At 35.3% G+C, this 27,794-nt stretch overlaps 1 protein-coding gene across 1 annotated transcript; it reads left to right on the top strand.

Moving 5' to 3' along the window:
- Window positions 1–366: 366 nt before the first annotated feature.
- Window positions 367–9,652, top strand: LOC126766058 (uncharacterized). Its single transcript, XM_050483759.1, has 2 exons — window positions 367–4,663; window positions 9,447–9,652. Exons 1-2 carry the CDS (start codon window positions 367–369, stop codon window positions 9,650–9,652), a joined length of 4,503 nt encoding a protein of 1,500 aa, XP_050339716.1.
- Window positions 9,653–27,794: the final 18,142 nt, after the last annotated feature.

The raw sequence follows: 27,794 nt of genomic DNA on the forward strand, positions 1-27,794 counted from the left end.
AAAATAATAACAAAGGATAAAGATCCTTTTTTTTACAAATGTATTTTTGAGAAAAAAAAGAATTCATATATTTGGGCTAATAATTGTGGCATAAATCTATATATAAAATAATAAATTTTAAATGATCAATCATATTCGGTTCTAAAGCTCAAGCAGTAAGTACATGTTTGTGAAAGCAGTGTGTGAATTTGTGTGTATTTTTTTTCAACAGATTTTCTTGAATACACTTTCCATTGTGTCCTGCATTCGTTATACTGCAGTAAATTGTTCGATTTTTTGGCGAATACTGAACACGTGCTCAGCATTGAATCAATAGTTCTGTGTACTACTTTTAAATTAGTTTGAACAAAAATTGGTGTTGAAAAAATGCCACGAGCAAGACGCGCAAATATAGGTCGACGTACGCGTCACAATACGAATAGATTGGAGACAAGAAGATCACAGACTGAAGAAATGCGAGCACCAGAAAATGTGTTACGACAACAAACACAACATAATCCATTGCCATCACAAGCACGTATTGCACGTATTCCACGTCGTCTTGCTAATGAAATGGAATTCTCTGCTTTCAATTATAACTTTCGCAACGATTACGCAAGACATGCCAACATTGGTCAAATGTCAGTGAGATGTGAATATTGTGATGCAGCCAAATTCTTAGGTGAAACGGCTGGAATGTGTTGTGCAAATGGAAAAGTAAAATTGCCACCATTCGAAACACCACCAGATCCATTGCGCACATTGATCATGGGAACATCACCACAGTCGAAGCATTTTTTAGCTCACATCCAAGAATACAATGCGGTATTCCAAATGACATCATTTGGTGCATCGAACATTGTAAGAGATAATTTTATGCCGACATTCAAGGTGATTAGTTCATGTGGTATATCTTCTTCAATTGGCAATCTAACCAACACAATTTTCCGCAATTTTCAAAATTCTGATCCAATGTGTCCTTATATTTCGTTAACATCGCAGATTCAAGGTCAGATTTATCATCGAACTGGATCACTGTTGCCATTTCCTGATCGAGAGTTTTCATTTCTGCAAATATATTTCATTGGAGATGCAAATCGTGAGTTGGATAGGCGTTGTGCGATTGCTTCGCATACTAGACGAGAAATTGTTTCACATATTCAAAGATTTTTACATCAGTACAATGAATTGGTGACATTGTTCAAAACCGCGCTTGATCGTATGCCATCTGACAATCACAGAATCATAATAAGAGCCGACAAAACACCATTTGGGGAGCATGCCAGACGATTTAATGCACCAACGCTCGATGAAGTGGCCATTGTAATTGTGGGTGAACAAACTTTACCACGCGATATTATATTGCATCGACGAAATGAGCAATTGCAACGTGTTTCAGAACTTCATCGCAGCTACGATGCATTACAATATCCATTGTTGCATTGGAAAGGTGATGATGGCTACCATATCAATATTCCTATGGTAAATCCACAAACTGGCCTTGATGCAACAAAAAAAATGAGTGCAATGAACTTTTATTCGCACAGATTTATGATTCGACCGCAAGAAGATAATTATATTTTGCGATGTGGCCGACTTTTCCACCAATACGCTGTGGACATGTACGTAAAAATTGAATCTGAACGTCTCAATTATCTTCGATTTAATCAGGCCAGATTGCGTTCGGAAGAATACATCCATTTGCGAGACGCAGTGGTCAATGATGGCAACGTAAATGACATTGGACGCTTAACGATATTGCCCTCATCATATGTAGGCAGTCCGCGCCACATGCACGAATACACACAAGATGCAATGACATATGTGCATAAATATGGCAGACCTGACTTATTTGTGACATTTACCTGCAATCCACAGTGGGCCGATATCACCAATAATTTATATGATGGACAAAAGTCAACAGATCGACACGACATCACCGCCCGTGTATTTCGTCAAAAAGTCAAAGCATTGATGGATATGATTGTCAAATTAAAAATATTTGGACCTGTGCGCTGCTGGATGTATTCAATTGAATGGCAGAAAAGAGGATTGCCACATGCACACATCTTGATATGGCTGGTGCGCAAAATTACACCGGATCAAACTGATGACATCATATCGGCAGAAATTCCATATCAAGCTGTAGATCCAGACTTATTTGAGATTGTCAAGAAAAATATGATTCACGGTCCTTGCGGTCCACTGAATATGAATTCGCCGTGCATGATTGACAGAAAGTGCTCAAAGCGATACCCAAGACCATTGACTTCTGACACAATCACAGGTAACGATGGATACCCGCTGTATCGACGTCGATCACCAAACGATAATGGGCACACAGCAATGATCAGAATGCAGAATCAAGACATTGTCATTGATAATTCTTGGGTAGTGCCATATAACCCATTGCTGTCAAAAGCATTTAACGCACACATCAATGTCGAAATTTGCAATTCGGTCAAGTCAATTAAATACATCTGCAAGTATGTAAACAAAGGCAGTGATATGGCTGTTTTTGGAGTGACTGATCCCAATGCAAACGATGAAATTACACAATACCAAATGGGCCGCTACATCAGCACAAATGAAGCTCTTTGGAGAATTTTTTCATTCCCAATTCATGAACGTTTTCCTGCTGTTGTTCATTTGGCTGTTCATTTGGAAAATGGCCAGCGTGTTTATTTTACCAATGAAAATGTACTGCAGAGGGCGGAACAACCACCAGCAACAACATTAACTGCATTTATTAAGTTGTGCAGAAGTGATGAATTTGCAAGAACTTTGCTGTATTCGGATGTACCGCATTACTACACTTGGGTTGCGACATCAAAAAAATGGCAGCGACGTAAACAAGGAACACCTGTTGATGGTCATCCAGGCGTTTTTTTTGCAGACACCATCGGCAGAGTTTATACAGTTCATCCAAATAACGCCGAATGTTATTATTTGAGATTGTTGTTAGTTAATGTTGCTGGACCACTTTCATTTCAACATTTACGTACGGTTAATGGTCAATTGTGTCAGACATATCGTGAGGCATGTCAGCTTTTGCAATTGCTGGAAAATGACTCACATTGGGATTTAACACTTCAAGATGCAGCGATCGCTTCTGCACCGCATAATATACGTATGCTGTTCGCCATAATAATATCAACGTGTTTTCCATCAAATCCACTAGAATTGTGGAATAAATACAAAGATTATATGGCTGAAGACATTTTGATCCGAATGCGTCATCGTACAAGAAATCAAGATTTGTTGCTTACATTGGACATGTATAATGAGGCATTAATAGCACTCGAAGATTTGTGCCTTGCGATTGCTAATAAAGCATTAGGGCAATTAGGTTTACCTTCTGCCAATCGTCCAATGCATGATTTATTTGATCGAGAATTACAACGTGAACGAGAATATGATGCAAATGAATTGCAAACATTTGTAAATTTGAATGTTCCAAAATTGAACGTTCATCAAAGACATGTTTACGATACCATCATGCAAGCAGTGAACAATCGGACTGGTGGATTGTATTTTTTGGATGCGCCTGGTGGTACGGGAAAAACATTTGTCATATCACTGATTTTGGCTGCCATTCGATCGCAAAACAAAATTGCACTGGCACTAGCTTCGTCTGGAATTGCGGCGACTTTATTGGATGGTGGACGAACAGCACACTCCGCATTAAAATTGCCATTGAATGTACACGTGCTTGAAAATCCCACATGCAATATTTCAAGGAATTCTGCAATGGCAAAAGTTTTGCGGCAAACAGACATCATTTTATTGGATGAATGTACGATGACTCATAAAAAATCGCTAGAAGCACTTGATCGGACATTGAAAGATATACGTGGCAATGCTGGAATATTTGGTGGTGCATTAATTTTGTTGTCCGGCGATTTTCGCCAAACATTACCAGTGATTCCAAGATCAACACCGGCGGATGAGATCAACGCATGCTTAAAGTCATCGATTTTGTGGCGACATGTTCAAACTATGACACTGAATATTAACATGCGTGTTCAGTTGAACAATGATCCATCTGCATATCACTTTTCAAAACAATTGTTGGACATCGGCAATGGTAAAATTCAAAGCACCAACGGATTTATAACGTTGCCAAACAATTGTTGCACCATTGTTGAATCTCATGATGAACTAATTGATCGCGTCTTTCCAAACATTGTTGGAAATATTATGAATCATACTTGGTTAAGAGAACGCGCAATACTGGCACCAAAAAATGTTAATGTAAATGACATTAATTTTGAGATTCAAGAAAAATTGCCAGGTGTCGTAACATCATATAAATCATTCGACAGCGCAATGAATCAAGATGATGCAGTAAATTATCCAATTGAATTTTTGAATTCTTTGGAACCGCCTGGTATGCCGCCTCATTGCTTGAATTTAAAGATCGGCTCATCCATCATTTTGTTACGTAATTTAAATGCACCAAAGCTTTGCAATGGAACACGACTTGCAGTAAAAAAACTTATGTTAAATTTGATTGAAGCCACAATATTGACTGGCACAGCGAAAGGTGATGTTGTGCTTATACCACGTATTCCGATAATCCCGACTGACATGCCTTTCGAATTTAAGCGCTTGCAATTTCCAGTGCGCCTGGCATTTGCAATGTCGATAAATAAAGCACAAGGGCAAACGCTTAAAGTGTGCGGTTTGAATTTGATAGAGCCGTGTTTTTCGCATGGCCAGTTCTACGTGGCATGCTCAAGAGTGGGAATGCCACATTGCTTATTCATCTTTACTACAGATGGAAAAACCAAAAATATTGTTTATCCTAATGTATTGGCTTAAGAAAGAAAAATATTAAATAAAACAGATTTTTCGAACTTTCACAACAAAAAAAATTATACTTCACCAACACAACAAAAATCGAATGAAATGACTTAAGAAATGTTTTTTTTTTGAAATAAAACAAATATTTTGAAATTTCACATTAAAATAGAAATGCTAGAAGTTTCCATTATAGTGTTGCATGGGTGTAGAGAGCCTGCTTTCGAGGCTTCAAAAAATCGATTTCTTTGAGGATTTTTTTGGGAGGGAAAGAAATAATTGATTCAAGCGAAATTTCTAGGCTTTATAGTTATATATTTGAACATCTTTCACAATTTTTTTGGATACGAAATCTTTCATATTCTGCCTTTGGGAAGCAATTGCCCGATGCATCTCGCATGTACATTTTTCGGATGGCGGGCAGGATGCAGGTCGCAATTTCTGTCGGAAACAAAAAATTCAAAGAGATTCATATTTTTTATGAATTTATCTTCTAGTTAAACTAAGAAAATTCCAAAAATAAGTGTAAAATTTAAAATTTTTTTTAAAATTAAATAAACAGTGGCTTTGACCAAAAAATTTTACTTTGTGCTGTTTAAAAATATGTTAAAACTTGGCTTTTCTTAATATTTTTTTTAGTTTAAATAGAAGATAATTTTATACCAATGATAATAAACTTTGCCCTAATTCCATACGACGTTTAGTTTTTTCTATCCTGCCCGCCAATTAAGAATAATCGTAAAAATTAAGAACCGAGAAATCACGCTTCAAAGTTTTCGCTTTTTGCCCAAGCGCTCATACATATATGTATATGCTAGAAGCTCGGTCACTATTTTCCTTCTAGCTTCGATAATATTTCGAATTCCCATATATAACTTTGGGACATATTCTTAGATAATTTTTAAAGAGATTTAAGCAAAAAAAAAAATTTGAAAAAATTGTTTGAAGCTTCTAAAGCAAGCTCCCCCCTTAATAAAGATTTCGTATCAGAATTTATTGATCTTATAAAAAACTAGCGGGGCCCGGTGTGCGTTGCTACACCCATGCAACACTATAATGGAAACTTCTAGCATTTCTATTTTAATGTGAAATTTCAAAAAAAAAATTTTCTTAAGTCATTTCATTCGATTTTTGTTGTGTTGGTGAAGTATAATTTTTTTTGTTGTGAAAGTTCGAAAAATCTGTTTTATTTAATATTTTTCTTTCTTAAGCCAATACATTAGGATAAACAATATTTTTGGTTTTTCCATCTGTAGTAAAGATGAATAAGCAATGTGGCATCCCCACTCTTGAGCATGCCACGTAGAACTGGCCATGCGAAAAACACGGCTCTATCAAATTCAAACCGCACACTTTAAGCGTTTGCCCTTGTGCTTTATTTATCGACATTGCAAATGCCAGGCGCACTGGAAATTGCAAGCGCTTAAATTCGAAAGGCATGTCAGTCGGGATTATCGGAATACGTGGTATAAGCACAACATCACCTTTCGCTGTGCCAGTCAATATTGTGGCTTCAATCAAATTTAACATAAGTTTTTTTACTGCAAGTCGTGTTCCATTGCAAAGCTTTGGTGCATTTAAATTACGTAACAAAATGATGGATGAGCCGATCTTTAAATTCAAGCAATGAGGCGGCATACCAGGCGGTTCCAAAGAATTCAAAAATTCAATTGGATAATTTACTGCATCATCTTGATTCATTGCGCTGTCGAATCTTCTATATATATAAAAATAAGTGGCAATTTAATGGTACGCTATAGCTCAAGAACCACTGAACGAATCACCTCCAAATTTTTAGGGTACCTTCGGGCCTATGAGTAGATGGTTTCTGTGAAGTTTGCATTGCATTGGACAAGTGGTTTCAAAGATATATGGTCTGTTCTGAAATGCACCATGTTGCGCAAACTTATTATTTTAATTGGTATATTAAATTTATGCCACAATTATTAGCCCAAATATATGAACTCTTATTTTTCTCAAAAATACATTTGTAAAAAAAAGGATCTTTATCCTTTGTTATAATTTAATTTTTCCCAGAAATACATTTGCAAACAAAAGGATCTTTATCTTTATTTTATTTTTCCCAGAAATACATTTGTAAACAAAAGGATCTTTATCCTTTTTTATTTTCCACATAAAAGATTTAAAGAGTTCAACAGCTCAAAAGCTCAAAACGTGCGCTACATCAGCTACCTACCCGACGGCATTTCGCAAATGATAAAATAAATTTTTCAAGAGCTCAAAGCATGGGCTACATCAGCTCGAACCTACCTACCCTACGCCTTTGCGCAAATGATTATGTATATCATGATAGCAAATGCCCACATACAGATTTGGCAATGGCAATAGTTATAGATTTGACAGTTCGTATTCTATATATTCTATCCTGTCGAGATGCCTCGTTATGCATCATTCTTGCTAGCTAGCTGAGCGGCGACTTTTTTTTAATACTTACATTTTGCAGTGCTGCTGGTCGGGCAAAAGCAGTTTGCGCAACATGGTGCATTTCAGAACAGACCATATATCTTTGAAACCACTTGTCCAATGCAATGCAAACTTCACAGAAACCATCTACTCATAGGCCCGAAGGTACCCTAAATATTTGGAGGTGATTCGTTCAGTGGTTCTTGAGCTATAGCGTACCATTAAATTGCCACTTATTTTTATATATATAGATGAATTGGCAAACAAAAAGTGATAAATATAAAAATAAAATTGAGAAAAATAAAAGTTGGAATAACTTATTAACGAAATACAAAGAAATAGATAAAAATGCTACATTAGAAATAAATTCCAAGAAATGTTCCGCTTGCCTGTCGCACATGTTAACTCTGTGAAGAACGAACGCAAAATGGATTTGTGTGTCGTGTATGGGCAAACGAATTCATACCGATCGAACGCACTTGTGTGCTCGTTTATGGGCACTTTAAGCTAGAGTGAATTCTAAAAAACTTAATTCTTGAACATTGCTCATATTGAGATTTGTAAATTATAAAAATTATATGAAGGTTAAATATTGTTCCATAGAATGAAAACCTAACTAACTACTAGTCTACCATGTCTAGCTAGTCTGTCATGTCTCCGCAGGTATAAAGGAATGCGTCCCTTCTATGTCAGGCCCCTTCTTCTTCCCTTCTACGAAACATATGGCCCCAGCTGAGCTCAATAGAAATATTTGGTCTGAGTCATCAGTATACGTTTATCATTTAACAGTTTCGTTTGCATTTACAGAGCCATGGCTTCTAATCAAGCAAACTGCTTTATTTGTGGTGATATACTGCAAGAAAGTGATGTTAGTGAAGTGAAGGAAAAAGGATTGGATTGTCCCGATTAATCCTGTGTTAATTTTCCAAAGAATGTGCATCGCTAAAGATTCTGAAGATGAACTTGAAAATTTGCTTACGTACGAACTTGCTTCAATTCCGTTATCCCTTTTCAATGACGAGGGCATGCGCAAATGTATCAAATCTACGATGTATCAGGCATTTGAACACCATTCTGGCGATATCAATTTTGAAAATACGATATACATCATCGATGGAGGATACTTATTACCCCGAGTCGTTTGGCAACAGGGCGAATCATTTTCATGTATTTGCAATAAATACATTGCTTACGTCCGATCGCTCTATACCTCCAATGCCATTATATTATTTGACGGATATCCACAAGATCTAGCAGCCCGTAGTACCAAGTATGTAGAACGATCCCGACGATCACGAAAAACTGCTTCCGTAGATATACTTTTTGACGAAACAATGACGCCAACTATATCCCAAAGTAAATTCCTGGGTAACGATGCAAACAAGAACCGCCTAATTTAAATGTTGAAGATAAAATTTGAAGCTGAACACTTCGTGGTTGAAAAAGCCACCGAAGATACGGATACGTTAATAATTAATATCGCAATAAACTTCTCATCGGCATTCGATTTCGTTGTAGTTGTCGGTGAAGATATAGATCTTTTCATTCTTTTGACAGCGCTATCAACGCATCCAAATATATATGTACATCCTCAAACCAGAAAAAGGAAAAATTTCACTACAAATATACTTCATAAACAGCCTAAAATCATATTGCATTTTTACTTGCCTTTAGTGGTTGTGATACCACATCGCCATTATTTTATCAAGGAAAAATGAAATTTATTAAAGTCCTCCAAATAAACCCAGATTTAAACGAGGTTATGAAAGTATTAAAAAATCCAAATACAGATCCAGAAAACATTGCTAAAGCTGGAGAACGTTTCCTTGTCGCATTATACAGCTACAGCGATGTGAAAAGTCGGAAAAGTACATCTCTAAATAAATATAGATATGCATGCTTCACAGCATCAGCATATAAGAGAAAATTCAATATTGCGTCGCTACCACCAACAGAAGCAGCAGCACGACAACATTCGTTTCGAATTTATCACCAAATTCAGCAATGGAATGGAAACGAAAAAAATGCAGAACAATGGGGATGGAAAAAAAACAAGAACGGGCTAATTCCTGTTACCACATTTAATCCCCCTGCTCCGGAAAGCTTACTGAAATTTATTTCTTGCACATGCAAGAAAGATTGTCAAAAAGCTTGCGGATGCAGAAAAGCAGGACTAAAGTGTATCGTTGTGTGCACGAACTTTGGTGGTTCTTGCGATAATTCGCCATTTCCGTCACAAGACGACATTGAAGAAGAAGAAACGGACACTATTTTCGGGCAAATAAACGATGAAATCGAAAACGAAGAGGACCACGATGAAACTGATGATCATATCGTCGATGATGACGAAGAAACTTCCGTCTTCGATAGTTCAATCGGTATTGAAGACGATGAAAACCCAACACCTGGTCCGTCAAGAAGAATGAAGCGACGGAAATTGACCTAAATATTTAAATAGTGAGTCAGATGTGGATTAGACCTACTGGGGATATCACGATACAAAATATGCGCCGATCTGCCGAAACGTGTATTGAATTACACTTTACGGTGCTCGTACGCCGAAACTATTGATTTTAGGAAAGAAAAGGTTAAGACATAAATTGTAGGAAATTTCCTCTACTTTTAATTTGTATAGCTATGTTTTTCCTGTAAAATGAGCCGGAAAGGAGTTATTATCAAAAAACTGCTTTTTGGCGCCATTTTTTCAATATGGCGGCGCGAGCGGCAAACATACGAGGTGGCAAAGTTGAAATTTGGCAAGAGCATACCAAAATCTATAAAATTGCCAAATTTCAAAACTCCCGGAAAACTTTCCAGGTAACCTCTATTTTTTCGACTAAATGACTGTACTATTATCCGATACAATAATAGAAGTTCTACTCCATAACTGTCCGAAATGCGACGAATATGATATGTATGCGTCGGAAACTTTCGAAACGAAAGTACGCAAAACATCTATCAAAGTCAACGGTTGCATTCTGAGAAAGATGGAAATGAAGATTGGCGCAGATTCACAAGGTAACTAAAAAAATAAGTTTTGGATTTTTTGAATATACTAATGAATTGAAAGTTATTTGCAGATTTATCCGTTGAAGAAAATTTTAATATTGATGACGGAGATAATGACGAAGTTTGTATTGAAGAAATTTCCGACGAATCCATTTCAATTTCCATATTTGATGAACTTGAAGCAAACTTTTTAAACCATATCATCATAAATGATATTAGGTGTGCTGTACATACCCTAAAATTAGCAGTGATAGATTATCAGATATTTTAAAGGAAATTGATGAAATTCGTAGTACAGTGAAAACCGTAGCAAAGAAACTCAGAACACCTACATTGTTGAATCTGTTACGATTAGAAAACTTACATAAGCTAACTCTAGAATGCGTGACTCAATAGGGGCCAACATGCAATATGTTTAAACGTTTACTTGATTGAAAACCTTTTTTGCTGACGACATAAAGTAATTGAATATGTCTAATACTGATTGGCAGCCCATTGAAAATTCTTAATCCCCCATATGATATTGCACTGAAATTTCAAAGTTAAATTTGATTTTAAGTAATATGTTTTTTGGTTGGTATTCTTGTAAAATAAAAGTTGCAACAGCTTGGATAGTTAAGCCGCAAGTTCCTGATTGCATTAACAAAACGAGGAAAATATTTATTAACTAATTCGAGGGTTTTAGCTGCCATTTATTTTGATCCCAGGTACATATTTTATTATCAGACTCAGAAAAAGATTTTGAAAAAATTTGATTAAAACTTACGAATTCAATACTAAAATGCATTGTTTAGGAACTTCGATGGAGTCTTCACAATCTAATTTAAGCTCAGGGGTCGAATCGTTACATCCGTGAACGTATCACTCGTTACGTAAAAGCCTGTATTTCGTATTATAAAATGCGTGATCGTAACGCTTCTATCGTAATTTGGCATGATGACATACGTGAACGAGTATATAAACGTATCCGTTCGTTCGAATCGTCATTCGAACACAAATAACCAATCGTAATAGACAAATTGATGGAAATATAAGCAAATTTTTTTAAATTTAATGTTTTTTATAATTTTTAGTAATAAAGAACATAAATAAGAAACTAATGAATAGAACATCTGATTAAAAAAAAAAAATTATTTATATGAACAAAATTTTTGTATTTTAGTTGACATTAAAAATAAAATTATTTACAAGGTAACGGACATATACATTTTTGAATTAAATTTATTAAAGAATACTTTATTTGGTTTCTTATCGTTATCTTATCGGCGGTTCGCTACCCATGTCCATTTCTTGTGTGTGTTAAGAATCGTTTTTTTAAGGGTCGTAACTTATTGCATATTTTATGCAGATTATGCAACGTTAGCAAATCTCCCACTTTTGTGGAGTGATGCCTTCATCTCTTGCTATATCCTAAAATTCATCACCGTCTTTTTAAGATTCCAATGCTTTGTTCAACGATTCATCTACAAAGAAAATTTTGTTATTGAGGATTCATAATTTGTTTTTTTTTATACCTACGCTATTGCTGCGATCTCTTAGCTATCTCCGCACTATTTTTTATCCCCATCACTTTCACTAGAGCTCAAATAATAAAACAAAGTTGGATCCATTTTGATATTTAATTAGCTTTTGTTAGTTTATTGAAAATTTCGCAACATTTGTGACAGTTCCACATCTATTGTGACCTAAAAATACGATCCAAAGCAATGTGAAATTTAAAAACTATTGTGAATTGAAAATACATTACGATCCGTTTGCTATCGTATGTCATAATGTCAATCACCGCATACGATTTACGTATCACGTAATTTTCTTTCGTATGTTTGCCGATCCGTGCACGGATGTAACGATTCGACCCCAGATGATGAACTGGAATCAATATTTGAACAACGGAATAAAAAGAAGTTTTACCAATTAGAAAAATTATTGGAATGCTTTCGAGACATGATTAATTGTTTTGATAATATCAAATGCCTTTCACCACATGCTGACGTTCTGAATTCTTGGCAAAATTATCCTCAGATAGAGTTAAAGTGTTTAGCTGAAGTTGTCCTAACTGCTCCTTCAACTCAAGTGTCGGTCGAAAAGACATTTTCAACTTTAAAATTTATTTTATCAGACTTAAGAGCAAGTATAGACCTATAATTAATAAAAGACATTATTTTAATAAACTTAAATACTGTTCAAGCACATCGTACAATTTATAAAAAATTTTCCCAACAAAAAGGTAAATCAATGAAATGTACCTTTAGCAGTTTGCTATATTTACCTTATGTATGCGATTTTTTCAAGTACTAATTGCATTTCACATTTGAATAATAAGTGTCAGTATTGTAATGATATACATACATATATGATATTAGAGGACGCGACCACGCTCACTGTGGCTGATACATAGAAAGTACTACTATATGATTTATATTAGTTGGATTGCAACTATTAATTAATGAGATATAGCATTTTTGTAAAGCAACTTGTGTTAGTTTACAAAAAAATTGAGCATAAAACATTTTGTGTGTTAACAAAGCATTGCTTTTTGGAGGAAAATACTACTGAATTTGGGCTCAGGGAAATTCACCGTTGAAAAGATATTTGATAAGCTGGAAACAGGCGAAATGAAGAGGCGAAAGCTCTGTGCAAAGTTAGTGCCTCGCAAGGTCATAATCTAACAAAAACAATGAATGACTGATTCGGAGAAGTGCTTGAGTGCTCCTTAATCGTAATAAAACCGAATTTTTGCGTCGGTGTGTAACAATAGAAACGCAGTTCTTGAGTTATAAATGGTGTAACTAACACGACTTTCTTTTATGTATATACATGTGAGATGTTGTCAATGTTATGTTAATGTTAATTTTTTATTGTTACTTTATTCACATTTTTTTTTTGAAGAAATGAAATTCTCAAATGATTCCAACAAACGTGAATTTTTAGCAAATGCCTAGGATTTAAAATACAATTTTTGTATTTATGAGTTGTATTGAATTTCAACATAAAGAGATAAAAAAATATCCTATGTCCTTACCCTGGTTCTAGACTACCTCCCCACCCATTTTCAGCCAAATCGCTTCAGCCGTTCTTGAGTTATAAATAGTGTAACTAACACGATTTTCTTTTCTTCTTCTTCTTAATTGGCGTAGACACCGCTTACGCGATTATAGCCGAGTTAACAACAGCGCGCCATTCGTTTCTTCTTTTTGCTACGTGGCGCCAATTGGATATTCCAAGCGAAGCCAGGTCCTTCTCCACTTGGTCCTTCCAACGGAGTGGAGGACGTCCTCTTCCTCTGCTTCCAGGACATTGGTAATGATTCTCTGAGTTGGTAGAACATTTATCTAGATCTACTTGGTTTATAAGTGAATATTGATTTAAATCAAACTTGTATATTAAATATTCTGCCTTTTTTTCTGGAATAATCATATTCCTTTTGTATTTTATTGGAAGTGGATTTAATTTATATATGTACGTTTGACGGTTCATACGATATTAAGGGAATTTCTATGTTTATGACTAGTCGTGAATCAACAATTAAACCTTTAGCAGTCATCGATTTATAAATTTCTTTTAATTCATTACCCGATTGCCTTCCAGGTAGTATTAATTTGTGTGGTAGTTTGTATCTAATAAATTCAATTTCTTTATTAAGTTGCGAAGGTTTTAATAGTTTTGGATTTATGCGAACATGATTTATGTCAATTAGAAGATTAATTATCGAAGTTTGGATTTCTTCACATTCGTCCATAACTATTCCTATTGAAATGGTTACTATTTGAAACATCAAGGTCATTCGCTCAGCATTTTGATCTTTTATTAGTTCGTTATACAATTTATTAAGATGTTGATTTATTTTCTCAAAATTACGGTTAACTTCATCTGTTGTCTTTTTTAATATATTTATGGTAGAATCAACTACCGATGTCTGCCTTTAAACAATTTTGCTCTATTTTTTTTTGGTTGTCGAAAATATTTCTAATATTTGATTCCATATTTTCTCAGTCATCAGCATCCATAATTCCGAATAATAAATGGTAAATTGAACCAACGAATTCGAATGGTGCTCGCTTTTTTCTATTTTGTTCTTTCATAAACAATTCATTATTTGTTTTAAGACTATTGTATTTGTCGTTTAAAGTTGCAGTAATAATTACGCAGGCATCTTCTTAATAGGTCAATATTTTGCGTTGATGTTCAAGTCTGTTAATAAATTCTTGTACTTTATGCATCCGATCATTATAAGTACCTAATTCGTAATAGACAATTAAATTCCATTTTGAATTTATTATGTCCATTTTACTAATTGGTTCCAAATATATTGCTGTATTATTTTTCAGTTTAGTCACTGATGGTTTAGCTAGTTTGTGTTGCTAGCATGAGTATCGTTAAGAACCACAGTATCAATTTCTTTGTTTTACTCGGTCGTTCTGAGGTTGCAGTATTTTTTGTTATTCTTGAAGTCAGGAAACTTGTAACATGATTTGATTCCTCCGTTCTACTGCAGTTTGTTACCTCCAGTGGGCATAATTTGTGAACGGACCGTTTAAATATGCCATTTTGTAATTTTAGAGTTAGAACTCTTTTATTTCCATCCTTTCCCGGATGAGTTTCAATTACTTTTCCTAATGGCCATTTAGCTGGATGAGTTTCTTCATCCTTAATAATAACTATTTGTCCTTGTACGAGATTAGCTTGTTTGGTTTTCCACTTCATGCGTTGTTGCAACATTACAACATATTCGCTTTCCCATCGTTTCCAAAAGTCTTTTTAAGTTTTTGTATTAATTTCCATCTATCTAATGAACCTATTTGGTTATCATTAATTGCTTCAGGACAATCTATTATTGGACATCCTATTAAAAAATGGCCAGGCGTTAAAACGTCTATATCGCTTTCACTATCTATCGCACATAGAGGTCGTGAATTCAGTACTGCTTCAATCTGCGATAGCAAAGTAATCATTTCTTCAAATGTCAATTTACTTTCGCCTATCACTCTTTTTAAATGATATTTCACCGACTTCACTACTGCCTCCCAAATTCCTCCGAAGTGAGGACCTGCCGGGGGCCCGAAATGCCATTGAATTTTATCTGCTTCTAATATAGGAGCTACGGTTGAATTATTTTTGATTGCCATTTTAAAATTTCGGTCTAATCTTCTACAAGCTCCGACAAAATTTATTCCATTGTCCGAGTATATATGCTGACTTTTACCTCTTCTAGCAAAAAATCTTTTCAAAGCAGCTAGGAACGCTTCGGTTGTTAAATCACTTACTGCTTCTGAATGAATAGCTTTTGTTGCCATACAAACAAATACGGCTATGTATCCTTTGAATGTTTTTTGTCCTCTTCCTTTTGAACATTTCATATGAATCGGTCCGGCATAGTCTATGCCAACGTGTGTAAATGGAATTGACATAGATACTCGGAATTCTGGAAGATTTCCCATTAATGGTTTTGTTACTTCTTTGCGGTAACGTACGCATCGACTACAAGATCGAATTGTCTTTTTTATGGAATTCTTTAATCCTACAATCCAGTAATTCCTTCTAATCATTGATTCCTTTAACTTGTTTCCTCCATGCAAAGTTATTTTATGAATATTTTCAATAACTAATGATGACAAATGTGACCTATTTAATATTATTGGGTGCTTTTGATTAAATTGAAGATTTGCATTACCCAATCTACCTCCTACCCAAAGGATTCCCTTATTATCCAAAATTGGATTTAAGCTTGCAATGCTACTTTTATGATTAATTTCTTTTTTGATTGCTAAACTCTGAATTTCCTCTCTAAATTGTAACTTTTGCTGATATCTTATTAACATCTCTTCAGCTTCTTTCATTTCTGAGTTTACTAAGTATTCAGGGCATTTTTTCCCTCTTATTCCTTTTATAAATTGCAAAATATAAGCTACTACCCTTATTAATTTGCTTAAACTAGAATATTTTAGTATTACCTTATCCAGGAAATGTAATGCCTTTGATGTTGTCACATACGTTGCATCGATTTGAATAATTTTTAGGATTGGCCATTGATGATTTGCAAGTACTCCTCTGGATGCTACATCAGCTGGATTGTCCTTTGTTCCAACGTGTTGTCATTTCGCATTGGAAGCAAGTAATTTGATTTCATCTACTCGTGTTCTAATAAATCTGTCTTTACTTTGGCAATTATTTATCCATGATAACGTTATAGTTGAATCGCTCCAAGCTAATATTTTCATTTCTCTGTTGATGACTTTTTTTATCCTTTGCAGCAATTTAGCAAGTACGTGAGCCGCGCATAGTTCCAGTTTTGGTAACGTTTTCTTATTTTTAATTGGATTCACTTTAGTTTTACCAGCAACAATTGTTATAACTGATCCAACTTTAGCATATACAACTGCTACATAAGCTTTCTCTGAAGCACCTGCGAATCCATGTAGTTCAAATTTAAAGTTTGTTTTTAGTTTCAAACCATCAAGGAATTTTTATTTGTTTCATCTCTGGTATATGCTGCATAAACTCTTGCCATTCTTTTGTTAAATTCTCGTCAAGTAATTCGGCCCAGTTGAGTTTCATCAACCAAAGTTGCTGTATAAATAACTTTGCTATAACGGTTATTGGTGAAAGCTATCGAAAATTCGCGCTTAATCAGACAAAGCTTGTTTTTTTGTAACTAGCTTTTGCGTTGAAAGATTCGTATTAAATCCAAACAGGTCTTTGGTAGGATCCCGATGAATACCCAATGTCTTTATTGTTTCGTCCTCTGCTATTTTTATTACTTCATTTGCGTTATTTACTGGAATTGTTGCTATGATTTCACTGTTGTTTGACATCCACTTCCTTAAGTGAAATCCATATTTTTGTAGTTGTTTCGATATTTCATACTGAATGGCTTTACATTCATTTACTGAATCTGCTCCTGTCATTAAATCGTCCATGTAGAAGTCGTTTTTAATGATGTTTGAAAGCAAATAGTTGTGGGGTTCGCATAATTTGGCAATTTCTTGTAAAGTTCTCGTTGGCAAGAAAGGAGCTGATGCTGTCCCATATGTAACTGTTTGTAGTTTGTATTCTTTTATCAGCTCTCCTTTTGTTGCTCTCCACAATATACGTTGGTAATCTTGATCACTATCTGTTATTTTAATTTGTCGAAACATCTTTTCAATATCACTTGTTAATACATATTGCCAAAGTCTCCATTTGATTATAATGTCAAATATATCTTTTTGAGGTCTCGGTCCGATGTCATTTAAACTACTTCCATTTGTAGTTTTTGCAGACGCATCGAAAACTACTCGTAGTTAGTCGTTCTACTGTCTTCTCGAATTACTGTTTGATGTGGCAAATAGTATTTACCGCATCTATTTTCACTTGCTTTTTCCATGTGGCTCATTTCTGAATATTCTTTCATAAATTGCACATATTGTTGTTTTAACTCGTCATTTGTAGCGAACCTTTTCTCAAGATTAAGAAACCTCGCCATAGCTTGTTTGCGAGAATCGCCTAATTCTTTTTCTTGTTCAAAAGGTAGATTGACGACAAATCGATTATTTTCATCTTTTACTGTTGTTTTTTCAAAAATTTTTAGGCATTCATCATCATCTGCTGTATCTGCTGCAGTTGTGGTGTCTTCTATTTCCCAAAACTTCTCCAATGTTGTGGTAACCGCTGCTAAATTGTATTGTTTTTTCTCGGTTGTTGTAAAACTCCCGACAATATCCAGCCCAATTTCGGGGCTTGACCTAGTATTCGATCCTTATTAAATATGCCTTCTTCTAGTATGTCGGCATATATGTCACTTTAAATGACAATATCGATTCGATCCGTTTTATTGAAATTGGGATCAGCTAAAGTGTAGTTTTTAATTGTTTTACATCCCATTTAAACGTTTTGTCTGGTTGAGCACTCGCTAATTTCGGCAAAATTAGTGCTTCGACATTGTACGCCTCGTTGCTTAGGAATCTGTATATCCTTGATTATAATGTTGATTTTAAATTTGGACACTCCCACTGTGGTATTTCCTAAACCTTGTAGTTCATTTACTTCTCTTCTTCTTGGTAAATGAAGTATTTGAGCTGCTTTTTCGGAAATAGTAGTATTTTGCGATCCTTGATCGCTTAGAGCTCGCAATGTCACATACTCTCCATTTGCTGCTTTTTCCCCTATCTGTGCTCTTGCTAGGAGTATCGCAGTTTCCGAATGTTTCGTCACCATTGTGGAAGATGTTTTTGTGATATTTTCTTCACTTCCTCCTTTTCCTTTTTGGAATGCATTGAAGTGCAATAAATTATGATGATTTCTTTCACACTTATTGCACTTCTTCTTATTATTACATTTGCCTTCATATACGTGATCAAGGCAAATGTAGCATAGCTTGTTGTTTGTTATGAATTTTTTTCGATTCATCGTAGTCAATATCTGCAACTTTCTGCATTCACCAATTTGATGCCCACGAACCTTGCAGTATACACAAATTTTTTTGTGCCGCTGTATAAAATGTAGGTGTTCGCTGTGGCTGCTTTTGATTATTCCATTTAGCTGGTTTTCAGTCTCGTATTGCTTCTAGAGCTTGATAGTGCTGCTCCAGAAAACTGAAGACGTGAAGGCTTTGTATATCCTTACTTTTTTTTACGTTTTGGTCGTATAAACGTAGGCTTTCTTTGTCTAGTTTTCGAACCACTATCCGAGCTATGATGGCTTGTTCGTCATTTAAATTTAGATTTAGTCCCTTTAATGCATAAATGCATTCTTTGGTGGTATCTAGCAGCTGCTTCATGCTTGCTGCACTTTCTTCATTTGCTGCCGGTTGATCAAGTAGTCTGTCTACTTGTGCTGTGAATTGTAGCATTCTCAAATCTTTCCTTGAGAATTTGCCAAGCAGCTTCATAATTTGTTTCTGTTACTGGTAGATGTTGAATTAATCTACCAGCTTCTACACCTAATGATGTCTTCAATCGGAACATCTCTTCCACTTCAGTAAAGTGCTTCGAATCATGCACCAAACTTTTAAAAGATCGTGGAATAACGACCATTGTTTCATTTCTCCATAAAACCTCGGAATTTTAATTTCCTGCAGTTTAATATTAGAACACATTGTTTGCTTGATTTTGAATTCTCTCATTTGCTCGAGAGAATTCGATTCATTTTCTTGAATTTCATTAAGTGTGGTTTTGAGCTTTCTTGCTCGACGTTGATATTTTCTTTCAACGCCAGAAGCAGCTTCAGGTGGTTCGAGCTGAATAGTTTGTGGCATAGATTATATTTGCCCCTTGCTGCTCACTGCTGACAGACTCTCGACTTTGAATTCTTAAATTCTGAATAGAATTCTCCATTGTTTGCATTACATGATCGTAGTAATTCTTCGCAATGTTTTCCTCTGCTTCTTGATTCTTCTTAGCCATTATTTTGTTATGATTTGCAGTAAACTCTTTCGTAACAGTCTGAATATGATCCATATATTCCAGACATAAAGGCTTTCTTATCTTTCCGCTCAGAATTTTCTGCTCCTCCAACGAAGCTAGATCGCTCAACTCCTCCTGTCGTGTTAGCAAATTCTTCATATTTGCTACTTTATAGTTGGGTTTTGTAGATATAAGTATATATATATTTTTTTTTTGCACTGTTCTTGTTGTTATAGCTACAAGGACGCTTTTAAACTTCTTTTTTTTTAACTTTTACGAAAATTAATTTTTATATATACATATATAGCCTTTACTATTCCGGCTTACATTTATTTTTATTTGGCTAAGTAACGCTCTTTTTCTTTTAAGAGGCTTCTAGTACTTGCACTTGCTCGATTCTTTTTCAAAAAGAGGATCGAAGGACCAAAATGTACCAAAAAACACTTATTTTTAATCCGTAGGTACTGTGAGAGTTCACGTTTGACTCTGAAACTCTTTATTTAAATTTGTTTCGTCAATACATTTATTAATTCTAATCTCTTAACTAGGTACATATGTATATGTGTGTATGCTTAGTGTACATACACATTTGTAAATATGTATTTTATTTTTATTGCATTCTTCAGATACCAACGCATTGATATTTTACAGCTATTTAGATTAGTGCATCTAACGCACTTATATACATACTAGGGTGTCCGTTATTTACCAAATTGATTATTTTTGACGAGACGCCCCCTAAACTTAAACTAAAGTTATTCAAGGTTAAAGTTAACTTCTGATTAATTTCTGGAATTTTCGAACTTTTACGGCAAATTGAATTTTTTTTGTAAAATTCAATTGTTTATTCTAAAAAATATGATTTCTCTGATGTTACGGCAGAAAAACTCTAATACATACACACGTACATACGCTTGATACTTTCTTATCTGTTGCTTGTATGCATCAATATTTGGAGTATGTATGTTTTGTATAGTAATACTAGAGGACACGATCACGCTTCACTGTGGCTACATACACAGAAAGTACTACTATATGATTTATATTAGTTGGATTGCAACTATTAGTTAATGAGATATAGCATTTTTGTAAAGCAACTTGTGTTAGTTTACAAAAAATTGAGCATAAAACATTTTGTGTGTTAACAAAGCATTGCTTTTTGGAGGAAAATACTACTGAATTTGGGCTCAGGGAAATTCACCGTTGAAAAGATATTTGATAAGCTGGAAACAGGCGAAATGAAGAGGCGAAAGCTCTGTGCAAAATTAGTGCCTCGCAAGGTCATAATCTAACAAAAACAATGAATGACTGATTCGGAGAAGTGTTTGAGTGCTCTTTAATCGTAATAAAACCGAATTTTTGCGTCGGTGTGTAACAATAGAAACGCAGTTCTTGAGTTATAAATGGTGTAACTAACACGAATTTCTTTTATGTATATAGACGTGAGGTGTTTTTAATTCTTTGTTAATTTTTTATTGTTACTTTATTCACATTTTTTTTTTTTTTTGAAGAAATGAAATTCTCAAATGATTCCTACAAAAGTGAATTTTTAACAAATGCCTATGATTTAAAATACAATTTTTGTATTTATGAGTTGTATTGAATTTCAACATAAAGAGATAAAAAAATATCCTATGTCCTTACCCTGGTTCTAGACTACTTACCCCAAATTTTCAGCGAAATCGCTTCAGCCGTTCTTGAGTTATAATTAGTGTAAATAACACGAGTTTGTTATATATATAATTGATGTGAGGTTTTTTTTAATGTTTTTGTGTTTTTTTTTTTTTGAAGAAATGAAATTCTCAATTGATTCCTACAAAAATGAATTTTGAAAAAATGCTTATGATTTGAAATATAATTTTTGTATTTATGAGTTGTATTAAATTTTAACATAAAGAGATAAAATGTATCCTATGTCTTTACCCTGGTTCTAAGCTACCTCCCAACCAATTTTCAGCCTAATCGGGCAAGCCGTTTTAATGTTATGTCTTATAAAAACCATTTGAACCGAAGGCGCGGTACACATAAACTGGTTTTTCAACCTGTACAAGTTTTTTCTGAGTGGTCCGAACCACTGAGCCATACCGCATCGATTTTTGCAGTGGTTTGCACTTCGACCATTTGAGCAGTTCCGAGATATGTAATTTTACGTAAAAAAGGGCGGTGGCATGCCAATTTTGACGCTTTTATAAAGCTGTCTAATACTATCTCGTTGATAAAATTTAATGTCTCTCGAGGTTTTGGTTATGGATTTCATTAATCTTCACACCGTCAGAAGATCGTAAGCGAATTTAGTCATTTGGCTTGAACGGTTTAAGAAATATGTACATTAAACCTACTAGAGGGCGGGGTCACGCCCACTTTTTAAAAATTTTAAACTCATAGAGGCCGTTTACTACTGCGATCCCTTGTGCCAAATAACAGTTCTATATATTAACTTAGTGCTTAGTTATTGCACTTTATTTGTTTTCCTTTAATGTCGTTTTGTAGACGTGGCAGTGGTCCGATTACGCCCATCTACAAATTCGTCCTTACTTTTTTCTCAAGGAATATATGTATATACCAAGTTTCATTACGATATATCAAATTTTACTCAGGTTACAGTCTGACAGTCGGACGGACCGACAGTCAGTCGGATTTTAACTCGTCCAATAATCCTGATCATTTATATACATATACATACATATATCGCTTTATCCAACTCTATTAGTTTTAGGTGATAAATACGACTATTACAATAATTATTGTACTCATGATACTAATAAGTGTTAAAAGATTAAATTAAATTAAAATAAAACTTATAAATATTTCTCACCAACAACTTAACTTAATCAAACCACGCATGTTAGGAAGCATTGTATTGGACGATACGTTACGCTGACAAAAGAGATCTAGGTTTCTGTTCCGGTGTGTAAATGTACAGAGGAGATAGTTTTCCAACTCGTGAACATGCCATATGTATATAGCCGTGTGAAAAACATGGTATTACCAAATTTTTGCCACATACTTCTAGCAACTACCCTTGTGTCCTCTGGATTGTCATCGCAAATGCAATTTTCCCTGGAAACTAAGTACGTTTGAATTGAAATGGTAAATGGTTGCAACTTAAAGGAATTCTTAGAATCATGCATTCTGTCCCCTTGTATTCGATAGCTTCGTCACAACCAGTCGGGTTCCATCACACACTTTCGGCGCATGAAGATTGCGAAACATAATAATGACAGATCCAACTTTAAGCAAATGATGCGGCGGCATACCAAGCCCCTCCAAAGAATTTAGAAAGTTCATTGGATAATTTACGGCTTCGTCTTCATTGTCAAGACGATCGATCGATTTGCATGAGCGCAAACCTCGCGGAATTTGACTTTGACTCACTAACATCGTTACTTTTGGCAGCTAAAATTGCACGTGCACTCAAGCAATCGTAGTTACGATAATTCGGCTCATATTCGGATGAACATTCATGATGAATTCATCCTTCGTCGAAGTTAACTGACAAAAGGCAGGTGGAATTGATATCAAACCACTGGAAGTGTCAACCGAAATTTGCCCATTTCCAATTCCTTGCGAATATGTTCGGCAATGCCATTTTTTTTGTATCCCATAATTGACGCGGATTTGGAGACTGATATGTCGAAATGATCATCGCGAAAAGTGTGCGAACTTCAGTGGCATGCTAAGTAGCTATCGCATCGTCCATCGTTTGATTTTAGTAATTATCATGTTCCAGCAATTGTAATTGCTGGCATGCCTCTCAAAAAGTTGCACACACCGTACTATTCACAGTACGCAATGACTCAAATGAAATTGAACCACGTACATTTATCAATAGCAACCGAAGGTAGAAACAGTCGTCTTTTTTCGGGTAGATTGTGTAAATTCGTCCTAAGGCATTAGTTGAGAAAACACCTGGATGTCAATTTACTAGTTGACCTTGCTTTCTGCGTAACTATTTCTTCAACGATGCATTCCATGTATAATAGTAAAGCATTTCCGAATAGAGCAATGCTCTCGCAAACGCATCACTGACGCAAGTTGAGAAAAACCTCGTTAATATCAATTTTGTTTTTGGCGGGGTTTCCGCTAGCTGTACTGTTGGTTGAAATACACTTTTGGTCAAATGAACTGCGAGAAGCACAACAATCGGAAAACGTACATGAATTGCAAATGTAAATATCTCACAAAACGTTTCATTGCAGTTCACGTATCGACCCATTTGATACTTGCTGATCTCATCTCGTTCAAGGCCAATAACCGTCATGTTGCTTACTTTGGTGACGTACTTGCAAACGTATTGGATCGACTTTACTACACGCATTACTCAACATTGGTATGAGTTTTGAATGTGAATTAGTCAATAATGGAGAGTATGGTACTATCCATATATTGTCAACTTCGATATTCACTCCTCTAAATTGAATGCTGAAATTTTTGCCATTGTCGTCAGACATACAAACCTAAGCAGGGTTGTGGTGTCCGCAAGGTCCACCAACCATATTAGTTTTTACCACTTCGTATAATTCTGGATCTATCTCTGGCTCAAGAATTTCAGCAGAAATAATTTCATCAATTTTATATGGTGGAACCACTGTTTCTTCCACCAACTAAAGAAGAATGTGTGTGTTAGCCAGTCAGCAAAGTACATCCATCATCTAACAGCACCATATATACATACATATGTATGTTTCTTCAAGATAAAGTCCATCAAGCATCGTAGCCGTTGTTTGAAAAGCCGTGCTGTGACATCGTGACGATCTTGCTGATTGATCGCCATTCAATAATTCCGTAATCTATAACCATTTTGAATTGCAAGTGAATGTAACAAACAAATCCCCCATCCATAATTCCGCACGTATGTTATCGCATTCTGCGAGTATGTATGTTGATGGCAAACCGACAGATATTAGGGCGACCTCTTCGTAGCATCGTAACACATTTCAACCTGTAATTGATCACATGAAACAAACATAAAGTTTTCTTTGAATAATTTTTCAATAATTTACCTGTTGAATTGCCGAAATAAAGAAAGCAAACGACCGAAGTCGAACGATTCATATAATTTCCAAATAAATCAATTGGAAAACAAAACAAAAAAAAATTAAAAAAGAAAATTTTGTATGAAAAATTCACTTTTTGAAGTTTACGCCCGTTTTTCGGTTGAAAATGAACATTTGGCGAATTTTTTTTTACAAACCATCCTCATTGGATTCCCTTCAAAGTGGTTCAGGCAATTTTTCATTTCATGCAACGGTTTATTCAGCTATAGCGAACAGACAAAAATTCAACTTACGTTATAGATATATTTTCACGATCCATTTGTTTAAATAATAATGGTTTACATAATTTTTTATTAAATAATTAAAATTTTTCACCTGTTCTTCACGCTAAAAAAAATGAAAAGTTTTAAAGATATTGCATTTTTTGTTCAATTACCTGTGTTAAAAGTATGGCACATCCATCGTTGAGCAAAGCGCTCGTTAACTCCCGACATCTGTGCCGCAAGAAAAGCATAAGCACATGGCCACATCTGGGCTGTAGAGCGGCTGCGAAAGCGATGGGAAACCGGCCTTGGTTAGGTAGCTGTTCACAAGAAAGGCGGTGTGAGTCGAGGCGTTGTCGTGGTGCAACTTCCAATCGGCTGCGTTGTCCGACCTAATTGACCCTTTGTTTGAGTCTCTTGAGGACTTCCACGTAAATCTTGGCGTTTACGATTTGTCCAAGAGGAACAAATTCATGGTGAACGATGCCTTTGATGCCAAAAAAGACAATGAGCATCGTTTTTCACGGTAAACCTCTTCCCGGACTTCGAAAAAGGCCTGGTGCCACCGAAACACACCACTTCTTGCTAAAACAACATCTGCTTGATCATATTAAACATCTCTGACGCAGATTTACCAAGTTTTACATAGAATTTAACCCTTTGCGACCGTATTAATTTTATATATGGATGTCATGCTGGTCGGAATTAATTTTTGCTGAAAAAACGGGAATACTCAGTATACAAGATTGTGAAGGAAAACTACATTTGTTAATTCTTTTCAAAACTTAAGGGGGGAGCCTGCTTTAGAAGCTTCAAAAAATCGATTTGTTTGAGGATTTTTTGGGAGCGAAAGATATAACACTGATCAACAAAATTTTGTAATAAAAAAAGTAAGCAATACTTTCGAAACATCTACCCAACCTCTCTACAAAAACATACGTATATTGATTTGATTAGGACTAGTTTCCGTGTTCTTGTACTTTTCAGTAAAGTTTAATGTTAATCGTCTTTTCCTTATTATTTTCTAATTTAGTGCTTTATTTTCCAGAAAAGTGGCTGCATTTGTGTTTGCTGAGTGGAATGATTCTTAAAGAATGTCAAGTTCTGTTACATTTGTGGTGAAATAACTTTTGTATCTCAACGAAGAAATTTAACACCTTTAATAAAAAATTGTATAAAAGTTATTTCGGTTTTCGTGTTGGACAGCAAGATAAAAAGTGGGTTCCACACATCTGCAATATGTCCTTAAAAATACATTTTTTACATTCACATTTAGACTTTTTTCCACCAGACTTGGGTGCCGTTAGTGATGAACACGGGGAACGATTCTACCAAGACCAACGATACCAGGGAAAATGGAGTCCAACTTTGCTTGCTGATTATTGCTGGGGATTACAGAGTGACGTTCCTGACGCGAAATGCAGGAGAAAATCATAATAAAGTATTCATTTTAATATTATAACATTGATAATAATTTAATTTTTGTTAAAATAATTTGTAATTTAATAAAAGTAAAAAAAATCATATTACAATAAAACTATTCGTATCTAAAATTTTAGACTACTAATTCTACTCTACTTGGCCTTATTCCCAACAGAATCAGCCAAAATGTTTCTTGTTACACAGAAAAAACAATTTTTTGTTGATCAGTGTAATTGATTTAAGCGAAATTTCTAAAGTTTATAGTTATGTACTTGAACATAATTCACAAATTTTTTGGATACGAAATCTTTGATATTTCGCCTTTGGGAAGCAATTGCCCGATGCATCCCGCATGTGCATTTGTCAGACGGCGGGGAGGATGCAGGTCGCAATTTCTATCGGACACAAAAAATTCAAGGAGATTCATATTTTCTAATAATTTATCTTATAGTTAAACTAAAAAATTCCAAAAAACGTGTAACATTTTACAATTTTTTTAAAAATTGAAAAAAGTGGTTTTTGATCAACAAGAATTTATTTATGTAATTTGCTTAAAAATATGTTCAAACTTGACTTTTCTTAGTTTTTTTAGCCCGCGAATTAAGAAAAATCGTAAAAATGAAATATTTCCCTTCTAGCTTCGAAAATATTTCGAATTCCCATCTATAACTTTGGGGACATATTCTTAGATTATTTTTTAAGAGATTTAAGCAAAAACAAAATCGATTTTTTGAAGCTTCTAAATCAGGCAGGGAGGATGGAGTCATTTGTAGAAGTTCATGCAAGTGAGGAAAGTTCTCTGATCGCCATTTACTTGGGAGTGGCCAGAAACGATTCTTTTACATATGGCTCAAGCAGCTCACGTCTTCCGGTCTTTGACCAAATATCCTCTGGGTAGCCTAAGAACATCCGTTTGAAGTTGACCTAAAGTGAGAAGACAAAACATCCCCTCCACAGGGTTGTGCGATGGGTTTGGGACCCGCCACGTAAAAAACGCCTCCAATAAAAGGATATCAACTGCCTAGGAAGAGAGACCCACCTTTTGATGATGACCACAGTAAACGAAACAAGGATTATGATTTGAGGGCATGCACCTGGAATGTCCGGTCCCTTAATTGGGAAGGTTCCGCTGCCCAGCTGGTTGATGTCTTCGTTAGAGGGAAGACTGACATCATCGCCGTCCAAGATATGCGATGGATGCGACAAGGACTGAGGCGAATGGGTCTTTGTGGCATTTACTACAGTGGCCATATAAAGGAGCGCAAGTTTGGTGTGGGATTCGTGGTGGGAGAGAGACTCAGTCGCCGAGTACTATCATTCACTCCGCTGGAGGAACGTCTAGCCACAATCCGCATCAAAGCGAGGTTCTTCAACATATCGCTGATTTGCGCCCACGACGGAAGAGAAGGACGAGGTGACCAAAGATTTTTTCTTCGAGCGCTGGGAGCGCACCTATGAGAGCTACCCCCGCCACGATGTCCAAATCGCGTTTGGCGACTTTAACGCCAGGGTGGGCA

Source organism: Bactrocera neohumeralis, unplaced genomic scaffold (genome assembly GCF_024586455.1).
Source record: "Bactrocera neohumeralis isolate Rockhampton unplaced genomic scaffold, APGP_CSIRO_Bneo_wtdbg2-racon-allhic-juicebox.fasta_v2 cluster11, whole genome shotgun sequence".
In the NCBI taxonomy this organism is placed as follows: Eukaryota; Metazoa; Arthropoda; class Insecta; order Diptera; family Tephritidae; genus Bactrocera; species Bactrocera neohumeralis.

What these genes read in the sequence shown, in the direction of transcription:
- LOC126766058 (XM_050483759.1), top strand. Translation starts at nt 367, where the DNA reads ATGCCACGAGCAAGACGCGCAAATATAGGTCGACGTACGCGTCACAAT. An exon ending in GCAAACGCTTAAAGTGTGCG is followed by an intron (nt 4,664 to 9,446) that starts GTTTGAATTTGA and finishes TTCCGTCACAAG; the next exon opens with ACGACATTGAAGAAGAAGAA.